We start from the raw sequence: 14,170 nt of genomic DNA, 5'->3' as shown, positions 1-14,170 counted from the left end.
TCACTACAAAAACAAAACTTTGCTGTGAAAAAGATCTGCCAATAGAACTTGAATCGAACCTGAAGAGTTTCTAGTGTATAATTCGCATATGCTAATTTGCAATAAGTTCGAAATATATACTACTTTCCAGAGAACGGCCCTTGTAAGCCATCATCCACACCAAATATGCCTGATGAGCCGCTTAACCAACGGCGAAACGCGTCGCATAGTGGTGAGTGTGTGATAGTGTCTATCTGGCTTTCCTTTTCACTGCAAATTTCAGATCATTAAGCTCGTCTCGAAAGAGAAAACAAACACATAAAAACAGAATATTTTCAAAATCAATGAATGGAAGAAGCTTAAATTATGAGACGCACATTAAAGGTATTCGCCAGTTGCAATTGAAAGATAGAGCTGTTTAGATTATATTTTTGAAAGAAAACCCAGGCATTTCATTCATTTTTCCCGCTGTTTAACTAATTAAAAAATAGGAAAAATATTGAATGAATGAAAACAACTTGTTGCATGCAAATTTGACAGAAAGCGGGCATGTCCTTTTTTACGAAGATGTTCTACCTCCTTATTGTACCATGCTCTGTTCTCTATCTCATTTCAAATAAGCCTTCCCAGCTCTGCATTTTCTGTAATTTATTTTGTCAAATTTCAGTACTTAAAAAAAAGAACCTATCTCTGATTTTGTGTATATACAATGGATTTTTGAATATAGATTTTGACAATGAGTTGTTGTTATGGTAGAAGAATACAGGTAGTCGCATCGAAACAACTGCTGGGAAAATTAACTGTCAAACCAATTTTGGAATTGAAAATTGTAAAATATTAGTCTGTTCCAGAAATTGCAAGAATCTACTATTTTTACAATATTTTTCGATATGATAAAGGGAAAATGGGTTATCTAAGTAAAAATTTTTTACATCCTTACTGTTCTGGAACATACCAATTGTTGAAAAATTGATATCATAATAACCCCATCCGATATGTGTCGTATAAGAAAACATATATACTTCCACTTATCTTTGTCAAAACATTTTAAAATTGTTGACATATCAATTGTTGGTGCATATACCTGTATTCTTCTACCATGGAAATTGCAAACATATGATTGCATGACTTTACCTTCTTAGTTCTACCATGAGAAAATCCAATATTTCATTCATTTTATGTGGTTTTTCCCCGATATAGCAATTTTGTGAAAAATTTTAAAATAAACAAAACCGATTGTTGCATTTTTAAAAGCCTATTTGGCATTTAAAGTCTCCGGTACAGAGTTGCATTTTCCTAGTTTCTTTATTAAGCCGCTCGAAAAATCATCTGTTCGTTAAATTTGAGTTTTTTGGCATTTTATTTTTCAAGTAAAGTTTTCTTTGTTATTTGTTAAGTCCAAGTTCAAGGCCTAGATAAGATCGGCCAAGAAGACTACTTTTGATAATTAACTTAGTAGTTTTTGCCTGGTAAACCTTACCATCTTTCTCCCCTAATTAACCAAACGTTGTTTTTATAAAAAACAATAATAATGGGATCAAGCCTGACTACACGTGCAACAACATGATTCGATTTCGATTTGAATTTCAATTGTCAATAATTTTTGGCAGCGAACTTCATTTTTCACATGGCAGAAAAATACAGGTAGATGTATCAATCCTTGGGTGCATTGATATGTCAAAAATTTTTAATTGTTTTTTTTTTTTTTAATATAAGTAGATTTTTATATGTTTTCTTATACGACGTTATTCGTAGGTTATTAAATTCGTGTTTTTCAAAAATTTTTACAAATTTAAAAAATTTTTCATTCAACATTTTCAATTCCTAAATTGGTTTGACAGTCCATTGCCTCAGCAGCTGTGTCGCTGCGTCTACCTATATTCTTCTACCACGATTTTTCATCACTGGCTATTCTGCCATTGATGTTTATATTTTTGTATTATAATAAAAATACAAAAGAATTGCTATTTTTTCCATTTCCCTCTCCCCAACAAATAGAAACTTGCCACAAGTAAACTTGCCCAATGTATATTTGCTGTGAATGGAATGACTTTTAGTGAACTAGTTCCATTACATTGTTTGGTGAATAATTTAGCTGAACTTGCTAAACTGTCTAAAGTTGTAGTTGACAAAGGGGTATATTTTTTGTTTTTGTGTAAAATTATTAAGGAAAAAATCGGAAATTGCGTTATAATTCTGGAAATTAAACGCACTGAAAAATAAGTTGATATCGAAAAATACGCGTATAAACGAGAAAGAAATGTAAAGAAAGTTAATTCCAAAAAATAGAGCAAGAGAAAAAGTTGTGTTGTACTATATTAGTTATATTACAAAATAAATCAATTATTCGTTAAGGAAAAACTTTAAAGAAATACAAGTAAATAATGCAATAATTAAGCAATGAGTGAAGAAACCAAGAAAATTTATTCATACTAAAAAAATTGTGAAAGTGCAGTGCAACGTGATAAACGGGAAGAAAAATTCCCAGTTTTAAAAGTAATAGTTCATCTCCTCCCGCATTACAAGCAAGCAACCCCACTCATAGTCGCATTAGGATTGGAGAAAACAATCAAACATGCAGGTTTTAAAGCAGCAGCAGCCATTTAGTCATTTGCATTTCTTTATAAAAATTTTCATATACTGCGTCATTTGGTGGAGTGGCAATGGTGTCGGTATGTACAAAAAATGGTTTAAGAACGCCCCTATGCAAATATTTTGCACAAGCAAGTCTTATTCTGGTGATAACAATACTCTTTTATTTGTTTTATTTAGCGAATGCAAGCTACGTGGAAATTCAGAGTTCCAAATCGGCATTAGTGGGATCCACAGTCAACTTTACAGCCACGCTATACGATGACAAGGGTAAAATTGCACCAGCAGATGATTACAGCTTTTCGTGGTGGGATGATGCCTATCCCCAGCATAAGGGTGTAAGTTGTGCTGTTTACATTAAATATGGTTTGACAAATATTAGCGGAAGTAGTGACATGTAATTTAAGTAGGCATATGGGAGAAGGGAAGTTAGGTATTTTAAATGTGGGATTTTCCAATTAGATATCAATATTATGGCAGTCGATGCGGTCGGTAACGGTGTGGCATATGTCAAATACTTTAGCGTGAAAGTCCATGTTTCAGAGACATTCATTTTGAAACATGGTTTGAGTATATTCGAATTGGTTTAATGTTATATTCGAGTTTTATCAAAAAGCTTATTATGAAGGAGATTAAAGATTATTGTTTCATGCTTAGCCAAAAGACTATATTTTTATTTAATTGCCGGTGAACGCTATTTTGGTTTGTTTTTGTTTTCTTTTTTTTTTTGTTTTGCTGATAAACTAATTGTGACTCATTCATTATTGTTTTGTGAAAGCTGCTACTATTGTTGGTAATATTCGTTTCTGATAAAAAAATACGTGAGGAATATATTGTCGATTATTAGCATAGGTTGCATTCAAAATATTTAGGGTCTGCTGATACATACGAAAATTATGAATGGGAACGAAAAACAGGAATTCAACGTGCGTTTTTTTTCAAAAGTCTTAATAAAAAATATAAAAAAATCACAAGCTTTGTAACATAAGGAATAGCGATGCAATTATGATTATATATTGAAAGTTATCTAACCATTATTCTTGTCCAATTCTCTTCTGAGAGCATTAATAGAAACTGGCAAAGAATCCCAAAGAAAATTGGGAACGTAAGCTTCAATTAGCTCTGAATTGTAACAAGACTGCCCTGTTCTTCTGCCCTTGATATAGATGAGGCAAACTCAAATTAAGTTCCATGGAATGTCTGCTCTCTGACTTTCCTTGACAGGAAATTACGAGTACTTTAGTTGACTTAATTAAGTTAAAGAAACTGAGCAGGAGATTATGAAAGAAGGCCCGGGAAAACTTCAACAAGTAGAGAAACATGTACAAGTAGGAAGGATGTACAAGATCTAGAGACGGTGGTCAAACGCTATAAGAGGGAGCCTCTAGATCAAGAAGCCTGTCAGGCAGGTCTGAGTGGCATTTATACCGATGCGGCCGTAGATGCCATTAGTAATTACAGGATGAATGCCGTCTTCGGAGTTCACCCCCATTCATCGCAGCTGAAGTACGTACGTTGCACCCATTAATTGCACCATCAAACCTACCCAAGCTCACTTCAGAAGATCTTTGGTTACAGCTCATTAAGGTAGCCGCATTTTAAGCCTAGAGCTCGAACCAGATTAGCAGAATCCAAACATCTACATATACTACCGCTACAACAACAGTAAAAAGTAGGACAAGGTTCTCTAGATCAACAGACCTATTAAGCGGGACTGAATAGCATTCACTCTAACGCGGTCTCAGAAGTGATGGAAGGATATAGAGTGAATACTGTACTAGGGGACCATCCGCTTCCCATCGCAGCTGCCCCGAAAAAAACCGAGTAGATTTGCCTCATTTAAGATCCGGATGGTGCATCCGCCTCAATTCCCATTGGGCCTGGATCGACAGCGATGTGCAGAACGTCTGCCCGGCTTGTGGCACAGGTCCACATGAGACGCTGCACCTATTTCGCTGTCCAGCCAAACCCACTCACTTAACTCCAGACTTGTTGTGGACCCAATCCGTACAGGTTGCATACTTTGTGAGACCGGACTTAGAGGCAGAAATCGAATGAGACCTGGTCTTCTAGTTGATACAAGAAAGAAGGTTCTTCTTCTCAGGATTACCGGCTAGATGATCCTAGATACATTGCAATCGGTTTCCAAGTGTCATCTTCTGGCGTAGGTGGTTTGACAGTCTCACCGATCAATCGAGGGTACCATTACATTCCCCACTATATTACTATGTACGAATTAACGTATTTCAAGAAGGACCTTCTTGTAGTTAAGAATAATATTCAATTTAATGGCACTTGTCTTGAAAGTTTCTAGGGACTCCTGACTATCGACATATGAACTCATTGATCTTATTATGCTATACAAAGTTCTATCGTTTCAGTTGTCTTTTTGATTGCAAGGATCTCCGCCTAAAAACGCTACAATTGTGATTAAGTTTATATGAGGGTTTAATGATAAAATTTAGATAGAATGCGCCAGTACAAGTACCTTTATTCTTCTTGGAACCTGTATATGGCTAGATCGTTCACCACCCCATGCGTCTCTTTCCGATTACATTATGCCAATGAAATTGAAGTCGATTATTCTTCTTAAAACCTTCTATGTATAGGGCCAGCACGTCCACCACCATAGGCTTCTTTTTCCGATAATATGAACATGTGATTACTAAATTTATAACGTTTATCTAAGATATTTTGACTTGTGACGCGAGAAGTGTCATTCTCTTCCCGCAATCTCAGCATACTCTTTGCTGCTTGCAACTGAACCAATAGATGCAATGGCTGGATGTTTAGCATCACGGTTAAGGTAAATTGAGGAGAGCTCTTGGTAACTGGGGCTATCAGTTAGGAATCGGTTTTTTGCAAGGCTATTAATGTGGGCATGACCGACCTGGACTCGATTGCATTCCTGGGAGTATTATAAATAAAGTTAGTAAATGGATTACAACTAATTGGGGAACCTGAATCTGCCCTTTTAACGAAGGAGGGGAAGATATTGGAAACAAATAACAAACACTCCAGAGAAGGACGACGCCAAAGGCATACCCGATATAGCGTCCCGATTAATACATTCAAATCCCCAGGTTTAAATAGCAATAAGCAATGTTTGTATCTGTAACTTCTATGGAGAAAAAGGAGTGGCATTGAAATCCATATTGTCTAGGAAATCTGTAACCTAAAATCTTCTATTTCTTTTTCAACTTATATATAGGTTTCTCAACCTTGTAATTAGAAACCCTCATTCCCTTGCCTTTCCAACATCGTTACATAAAGGGCAAGTCTGATGAAGTAGCGAAGTAAAAGGTATCAGGCTATATAGAGATTAATAAAATAGAGGGCTATTTTAACAACGTGAATCTTGCACGTCGATTTCGTCTTTGGAATAGCTAGACAAAAAGTTGAGAGGTAACATTGTCAACACAGATAATGTAGCAATGTCTATTCAAAGGATTATTCAGTAGGGCCGCACAATGGATCCCAGTTCTTTTGGGAAAATACCCCAAAAAATTGAAAGTCCTGATTTAAATATGTCATACACACTGAAAACGTGGATCTAGTTTTCTTTGGGAAGTTCCACTTACACGAAATAAATACTACTTTCTATAGAGCGGCCCTTGTAAGCCATCATCCACACCAAATATGCCTGATGAGTCGCGTAACCAACGGCGAAATGAGTGGTGAGTGTGTGATAGTGTCTATCTGGCATTCCTTTTCACTGTAAATTTGAGATCCGTGACCTCGTCCCGAAAGAGAAATAAACAAATCATAAATATATGATTTTCAGCTTAACAAGACAAAGCTCAGAAATTAAGATTTAAAAAAATATTCTCATAAGGTGCTATTTGGTTCACGAATAACGGTTTATGGAGTGAGTCATCTACCCTTTCGTCTTGTAACACCCATTTCATTTTTATATCAGATGTATCCTTTATTTTTTCCTAAAATTCTTTTCATAGCCAAAAGAATTTACAGAGTTTTTTAATGACAAATACTTGTTATATTTTCTGAATCTACGTTCGAATTCTAGTCATTTGCATTTCGATAATACGTTCAACTCAATAATGTAAAAACATTGTTGATTCCTTGAACTTTTTCATATTTAATCTTTAAATCTAGTTATTTACTTTACCTAACCAAAATAAGTATTGAACCGAAGTTGATCTCGTATTTCGATCTCCTTGAAAATGAAATGCTAACAAAACGACCGGATTTAATTTCTTGTTTATCAACAAAGATATGGAGGTGATAAACAAAATTGATATAAAATGTGAATGTGACATCCGCAGCGATATGGATATGTTTGTATATAAAATAAACAAAGTGTTATTGAACTGTCTACAATACGCGACAGGCAGATAAAGTCTGAGACAAAGTATTTTCATTTTGTCTCAAAAATTAAAGTATTTATTGTTTATTTTTTCTTAATATCTTTATTGATAACACTGACATTTTTTAATAATTTATTGTGTGTTTTAATTAGTTTCAATACTGCTTTTCATTTTTCCTGTTGTTTTATAGATAAAAAATCGAAATCATTAATTAAAATCCCCAATCAGCACCCATAACTCCATAAACTAATCTCGAAATATAAAAATTAAGAGATATAATCATTCAAATCTTGTGTTGTAATAAGTCTGAATGCAATCGGATGTTAATTTCGCATTTTATGAGCTTCATGGATATATAAAATTTTGACCCTTTGTGGGGGAGGTACCGAAGGGGTGTACCGATCTTTACAGCAGAACTTGTGTTAGTTGAAATAATGGAATCGGATGTTTATTTCGTATTTCATAATTGTTTTGGCTATTCAAACCTTGACTCTTTGTGGGGAAGGTGTCATAAGAAATAGTCCGATCTCTACCATATTTATAACAGATCTTGTGTTGCTGGAAATATTGAGATGTGCCAAGTCTGAATGGAATCGGATGTTAATTTCGGGTTTTATGAGCTTCAAGGATATTGAACATTTTGACCGTTTGTGGGGGAGGTACCAGAAAGAGTGTATCGATATATCCAATCTACACAGCATATTTTGTGTTAGTAGAAATAATGGTATTTGTGAAATATGAAGAGAACCGGATGTTTATTTTGGATTTTATAATCGTTTTGGTTATTTAAAATTTTGACCCATTGTGGGGGAGGTGTCGAAAGAATTGGTCCGATCTCTACCATCTTTATAACAGATCTTGTGTTGATGGAAGTATTGAGATGTAACGAGTCTGAATGGAATCGGATGTTAGTTTCGCTTTTATGAGCTTCATGCGTATTCAAAATTTTGACCCTTTGTGGGGGAGCTACCACAAGGAGTGGACCGATATTTTCCATGTTCACACCAGACCTAGGGTTAATAAAAATATTGTGATCCGTGTAATTTGAAGACAATTCGACTTTTATATCACATTTTATAGGAGTTATAATTATTCACAATTTTGATCCTTTGTGAGGAGGTACTTAATGGAGGGGACCGATATTGTACATTTTCACGCCTGACTGCACTGATGCAAATATTAGGATTAGCAAAGTCGGAGAAAAATCGGATTATCCTTTCTCTTTCTGTGCAGTAAAACCTTTTTTGAAATGTTGACCTTTTGTGGGGGATGTACCAGAAGGAGTAGACCGATATTGCTCATCTCCGAACTCTATCTCATTTTGATAATAATATTACGATGAATCAAGTTTGGACCAAATCAGATACTCATTTCTAGAGTTATCGTACGCACCAGCCAGACAGACAGACGGATGGACGGGCATCGCTAGATCGATACCAAATGTCCTGAAACGATTTTGGACTAAAGACACTTCTCTAAAGTGAGGAGTCAACTGCTAAATATCATCCGTCCATCAACCAGAATTCAGTGCTTCTCTCTAGGGTCAAATCATTCACCCAAAAATTATTGCTGGTAGAATATAATACACTTCTATTTTAACCCTAACCGCAACCTAATTATGAATTAAGAGATGGGGCTACAATTGCGAAACGGATATTAATTACATTTAAACAGGGTTTTACGGCCAGAACAATTCAGTTCCTCCGGATATTCTTATCAATTTTCTAAAAGATTAATCTTAAACCACTATATCAAGGCGTTAACAATTTCGAATCAAAACAAACAGTACCTTCTCCGCAGATTTCTGTAAACTATACATAATTATTAACGCCCCCTTGCATTTCCTTTTTTTCCTCATTTCAGCAATTTCAAACAAAACTCCCCACGAATACATGGTCCATTGAATATCCTAAGAATAAGACAAGATATGGAAAATATAATGTGACCGTTGAGGTGGAAAAGAAAATGTGGATCTGGTATACGGTGGCCAGAGCAACGTCGTCCATAGAAGTAACCGATACACTGGGCGGTCAACTCCAACTGATACAAGATGGTAACACACGACCGACCCAATATGTTTCGACAAAGGGTTTGGTCAATCACACGATTGACTTGCCCGCCGAAGAGGAAAGGTATCTAATGAAAAATGCAACATATATACAAACATATTGGTTTCAAAACTGTACATATCTTGGCGTGTCCGATGGCCTGAGTTATCAGGCCGAATATAAGGATGCTGAGCAGGTCTATGACATTGAAGCTTTGGTAGTTGTTTCGTTTGAGAAATTACCAGATCCAGTTACGACTACTACAACCACCACTACCACGACTACTACGACCACTACCACAACAACAACAAGTACGACAACAACTACCACAACAACACCGAAACCAACCACAACAACTCCCACTACGACGACCAGCAGTACAACCACCACGCCATCGCCAAAACCTGCAAGTAAAACGAAACGTGAGGTATCCGCTGCAGAAGCTTCAAAAGAAATTGCTCAAATGGCTCATGCAAATGCTGCATTGCTGGGTTTAAATCTCACAGCAGCATTGCAGCAAGAGAATAAAAATCACAATCCCTTAAATGTTTCGGCTGCTTTGATAAATCCCAAATTGATGTCAAGCTCAAATGCAAAAGTCCAATATTACAATCTTTTACCCAAATCGTATGCTGATGAACCACCATTTAATTGTGTCAATAAATCCATTATATCCCGGGATCCAATGAAGGTGTATGGCTATTATCGTAGACAAATTGTTACCAAGTGTAAGTTTTGTAATCTCATTTGATTAGTTTTACTTATAACAATATCATTGTTTATTTATAGCTCCCATTAGCAACTTCTCTGTCAGTGGCACAAATTGGTTACAGCATGGTGATCTCTTTAATTTGGAAATAACATGTAAAGGATCTCCAAAAATTCAATACTGTGTGTTAGTTTATGATGGTAGGTATTGCTGTGTTCATTAAGGTTGCTAATTTTAATGGAAAGGAAAAATAATAATTTTGATGAAACGTTGGACGTCGTGCGTATGTTAGGTAAAAATCTCTTCCCCCGACGAATTGAATCAATGTGAGATTTCAACTAAAACTTTGAGTATCTAATATGTTGGCTCATCGGTATAAAGTGAGAGTGTCACATTTTGAAAAAAAAAATTCACTCAGAGACCTTTGTTGTGTTCTTCCTAAGAACAAAAATTACAGATATGTTATAAAATAAAAATTGAGCAGGGAGGTTTGTCAAAACAGCGGATGTTTTTAACAAGCATATCGTTAGAGTTTCTATCTGCCACAAGAGATGAATAGCATTAGTCTGCCTTTTATTAACCTGATACATCTGTATGTAGGTGTTAAATCGTCTCTACCTCTTCTTCAACCTCATATAATCTACAGTAGTCAGAACCGCTGTTATCCAGGCACGTAAGGAAAGACTTTCGTGATATAGAGAGAGAGAGAGGTACAGAGGTATAAGAGAGGGCCTCTAGATCAACAGGTCTATCAAGCGAAACTGAATAGTATTCACTCTAACGTGGTCTTAGAAGGATATATAGTGAATAGCCACATCATTCCCTACCATATTATTATGGCCTGGAACCCAACAAAACTTAGTGAAGTCTCGTATTTCAAGAGGGTTATTTTCCAATTTTTTGATGACATTTGACTTGATAGCTTTAGCCTGTCTATCGACATATATAGTCACTGGTTATCTTATAGTGTATCTAACTCCTCTTACCATTTCGGCTGCCTTTAAAGTTGGAAGGATCTTTGCCTGAGCCATAGACTCCGTGGGACAGTGCTTGTGTCCGTTGTTTGTACGACAATGAAGGTTGTCTTTTCATTGGCTAGATTGTTGCTGACTTCAACAGAACTCTGATCAGAAGTTTTGCCTACAGCTGGGCTAGTCTTCTTTCCGAGGTCAGAAAGGAGTTCATTCTCAGGAGAACACTGGTAGATGCGGTGATTCTTTACGACCTTTCGGGTCTCCTCCAAAAATGTTTATAACATTTAAGTGACCGCTTGTAACCCCTCTTACGTTTTTCCTCTCTTTGGTCAGCGTAATTGTAGGTAATTAGGATATTGGTAGGTACATTACCCGTCAGATCACTTTCAACGACGGCGTCTTGTCGTTGGAGGTTGATCCCATCGGTGCCGACCGATAAAATTCTCTCCTTGACGATGAGGAAGTATTCACAGAGATTTTTTTCATTGCGACTCGACTTTTTGTGATAAGAATATGACCGGTTCAGGGTAGCTTTAAAAAAACCAAATGAAATACTCTCTTGGTTGAGTCAATGGTTTTGGTTTTCTCAAGGAGGATAGACAACTGTTCGCTCTGTCTTTGTATATCATATCACGTCGCGGTACGTCAACAGAGTGTCGTCTCCAACCACATTTGAAACCATGTTCGTAGTTGATGCTTCTTCCAAAGCAATTTGGTCGTATGTTGTTGTTGTAGCAGCTCATACAATATTCGGCATTTATTTCGAGCGGAGAGCGACCATCGGCTGTTATGGCGGCCCACACCATCAACATGGCCGGCGCTTGAGTTCTGGTGGCCAACCGAAGGTGCACATTTTCAGCTGACCTCTTTGGCAAGTGAACACGATCATTGTGTTTGTTTACAAACTGCTGGACAACAAATGTTTTCTCATCGGAGATCGGAGTAAACCAAATTCGGCAGTTCACCACTTTCGGTCAAGCGAAGCAACTCTTTAGCTCTTTTGATTCTATTTTCTGTCTGTTGCTGTGTAAGTTCTTGCACTTTTTGAAATTTCAATGGCTTTACCCCGAGCTGATTTTTCAATATTTGCCGAATTGAATGCGATATGTTCAGCTCACAAGCCATTTTTCTGCCACTGCGACGCGGGTTTCGATCAAGTCGCTTCTTTACTTTTCGAACCATTTCTGCTGATGTTGCTGTTTTCTTCTGTCCCCTTTTTTGACGTCGGGCTACGCTACCAGCATCACGAAAACGAGCGATGGTACGAGACACCAAAGATTTATTCACATTTAAATGCTGGGGTGCTCTAACGATAGTCACTTGTGGTTTTCCAGCCAAATATGAAGAACGATAGTCACTTGTGGTTTTCCAGCCAAATATGAAGAAATCACACTATCACGCTTGAATTCCAACACGAATAACTTTTTTTTCTGGAAAATTCTCACCAAAATGCATTTGTATTGAGCAGTCACTGGAATAATTTGAACAGCTGTCGGACGAGTGGCTTGGGAATGACAGTAGCCTGAAGATGGTTGCATTTTTTTCATCTCACTATATATATACATGTACAAGATGGCGCAAAAGTAAACTTCCGATGTTTTTGGCTGTAATTAAGACATTAGAGGTCAATCATAGAATTTATAGCTTTTTCTTGTATAAGTAGCAACCGACAATATGTATATTTAATGTTTTGTAATTTTTTAAAAACCTATTATTTTTTCGTAAATTCCAGCCCCCTATAACTCCACCGGCAATGAAACATGTAAATATTACTATGACACTGACAATTGTGGATTTAAATTCTATCGCTATTATGGCGAAAGTAAAACGCTTCTATTCTTTATAAAGAATGATGTTTCGGAAACTGTAAATCAAGTTACAATTAATATTTATGAAGGTGAGATTTGGTATTTTTTTTAAACTAAAGGAATTTATTTCCATTACTAATTCGTTATAAAATTGCAGCCAAAAAACAATCTCAACTGTCTGTGGTCGTTGTACCTGTATCCTTTACATTAGTGGCAATAATTCTGGTAGTATTTGGCGTTTCATATTATCTACAAAGTCGAAACCGGTAAGTTGTTTTTGTTTATGAGACAAATTACCTGTATGGTGAAGCGGAAGAAAAGCACCTGTTTCTTGTGTTTTTACAAATTTTTAATTGTTAATTTAATTTAAGAACTGTCCAATAAATTTGTGATTTTCTTTCGAGTCATGCAGAAACAGGCCCAAAAATATAATTTTTTTTTAATAATGTGTTATTTTTCTTCCTTAGCTTCAATGTTGAAGTAGCCGATTTCAATTTCGGTGAAACACAGTCGGTCGACATGGAATACAAGACATTCCAGCAACGTTTGTTCGATAGCATACGTGATGTCTTGCCATCACGTCGACGCTTCTCCAATTCCAGTTCAGATTTGGGACCAGAACCTGATAGTCCTGGTGTTGGCATCGATAGTAGTTTGCGATATAATACAATGAATTAAAAGCATAGCAAATAAAGAAAAAAAAAAGGAAAATCGCAACGTAACAACAGGTTATTCCTTACATTGAATTGTTGAAATATGTTTACAGCAAAATATTGAAAACAAAAAAAAAAACAGATTCGTATATTTATACATATGTATATGTGGAACACACACACACATACATACTATGCAAATGTTTTATACACACACACACACGTAATTATTATACTACAAATTTATTATTATTATTATTTCTTTTTTGTTACAAATATTTTCACAATATTTTTTTATTATTATTATTACTACTAATTATTAACATTTTTGTATATTGTATTTTATAGTAATCGTTTTGTTTGAAAATTTGTCTTCATTTATGTACGTCATCCATTGTTTATTATATATTTTCCCCCCATCTCGAGTCGTCTATTTAACAGTTGGTTTAAAATATTGAGATAAGTTGAATGTGTATTTGGACTAACAATTTGTAATACAGTATCGGTTGAGGTTAGCATAGAAAATTTGTGACGTAGAATAAGGGAAATTTGGAGGTATGTGATAAAAACCGATTCAATTCGACTTGGGATATCAAAATTGGATATATTTTGTCTTGGATAATAATAAAGTATTTCTTGGCCAAATTGCTTTAACACAATTATGTTTCCAAACCTAAGTCACAATTTTTATAACATTTTTTAGCCAATTGTGAGTTATACAAAAGTCTATGTAAAACCAAATCGAAATAGTTTCCATCACATACCCACATATTAACACAATTGTCTCTGTGGTAGCAAGTATGTTTCTATTAGGGTCTGGTTTTCAATGACGATTCGAAAGTAAAAATAAAGAGAAACACCCATTCCTTATTTTTTTATTAAATTTAAAATATAATCATGGAATGGGTGTTTTCCTTTCGAATCGTCATAGAAAAAGAGGTCCTACGTTTTTAAGGCATATAGTTTAAAAATTGTGAACTATGGGGAGAGAAGCAACAAAATTAAAAGTGACATTTTTTTCATTCATCCCCTTCTTATCCATAAAAGCAATTTTTCTTTTATTGAACTTTCTATAGCTA

At 35.7% G+C, this 14,170-nt stretch overlaps 1 protein-coding gene across 1 annotated transcript; it reads left to right on the top strand.

Moving 5' to 3' along the window:
* Positions 1-2,072: 2,072 nt before the first annotated feature.
* Positions 2,073-13,163, top strand: LOC101890927 (uncharacterized). Its single transcript, XM_005178160.4, has 7 exons — positions 2,073-2,651; positions 2,752-2,909; positions 8,763-9,675; positions 9,737-9,856; positions 12,363-12,527; positions 12,596-12,704; positions 12,906-13,163. The coding sequence occupies exons 1-7, from the start codon at positions 2,555-2,557 to the stop codon at positions 13,114-13,116; spliced, it is 1,773 nt and encodes a 590-aa protein (XP_005178217.1). The 5' UTR covers positions 2,073-2,554; the 3' UTR covers positions 13,117-13,163.
* The last annotated feature ends 1,007 nt before the right edge of the window (positions 13,164-14,170 follow it).

Source organism: Musca domestica, unplaced genomic scaffold, assembly GCF_030504385.1.
Source record: "Musca domestica strain aabys unplaced genomic scaffold, Musca_domestica.polishedcontigs.V.1.1 39, whole genome shotgun sequence".
NCBI lineage: Eukaryota > Metazoa > Arthropoda > Insecta > Diptera > Muscidae > Musca > Musca domestica.
Note: the sequence above shows the minus strand (reverse complement) of the source record. Positions and strands in the feature narration are given on the sequence as shown.

What these genes read in the sequence shown, in the direction of transcription:
- LOC101890927 (XM_005178160.4), top strand. Translation starts at nt 2,555, where the DNA reads ATGCAGGTTTTAAAGCAGCAGCAGCCATTTAGTCATTTGCATTTCTTT. An exon ending in TAGACAAATTGTTACCAAGT is followed by an intron (nt 9,676 to 9,736) that starts GTAAGTTTTGTA and finishes GTTTATTTATAG; the next exon opens with CTCCCATTAGCAACTTCTCT. An exon ending in TATCTACAAAGTCGAAACCG is followed by an intron (nt 12,705 to 12,905) that starts GTAAGTTGTTTT and finishes TTTCTTCCTTAG; the next exon opens with CTTCAATGTTGAAGTAGCCG.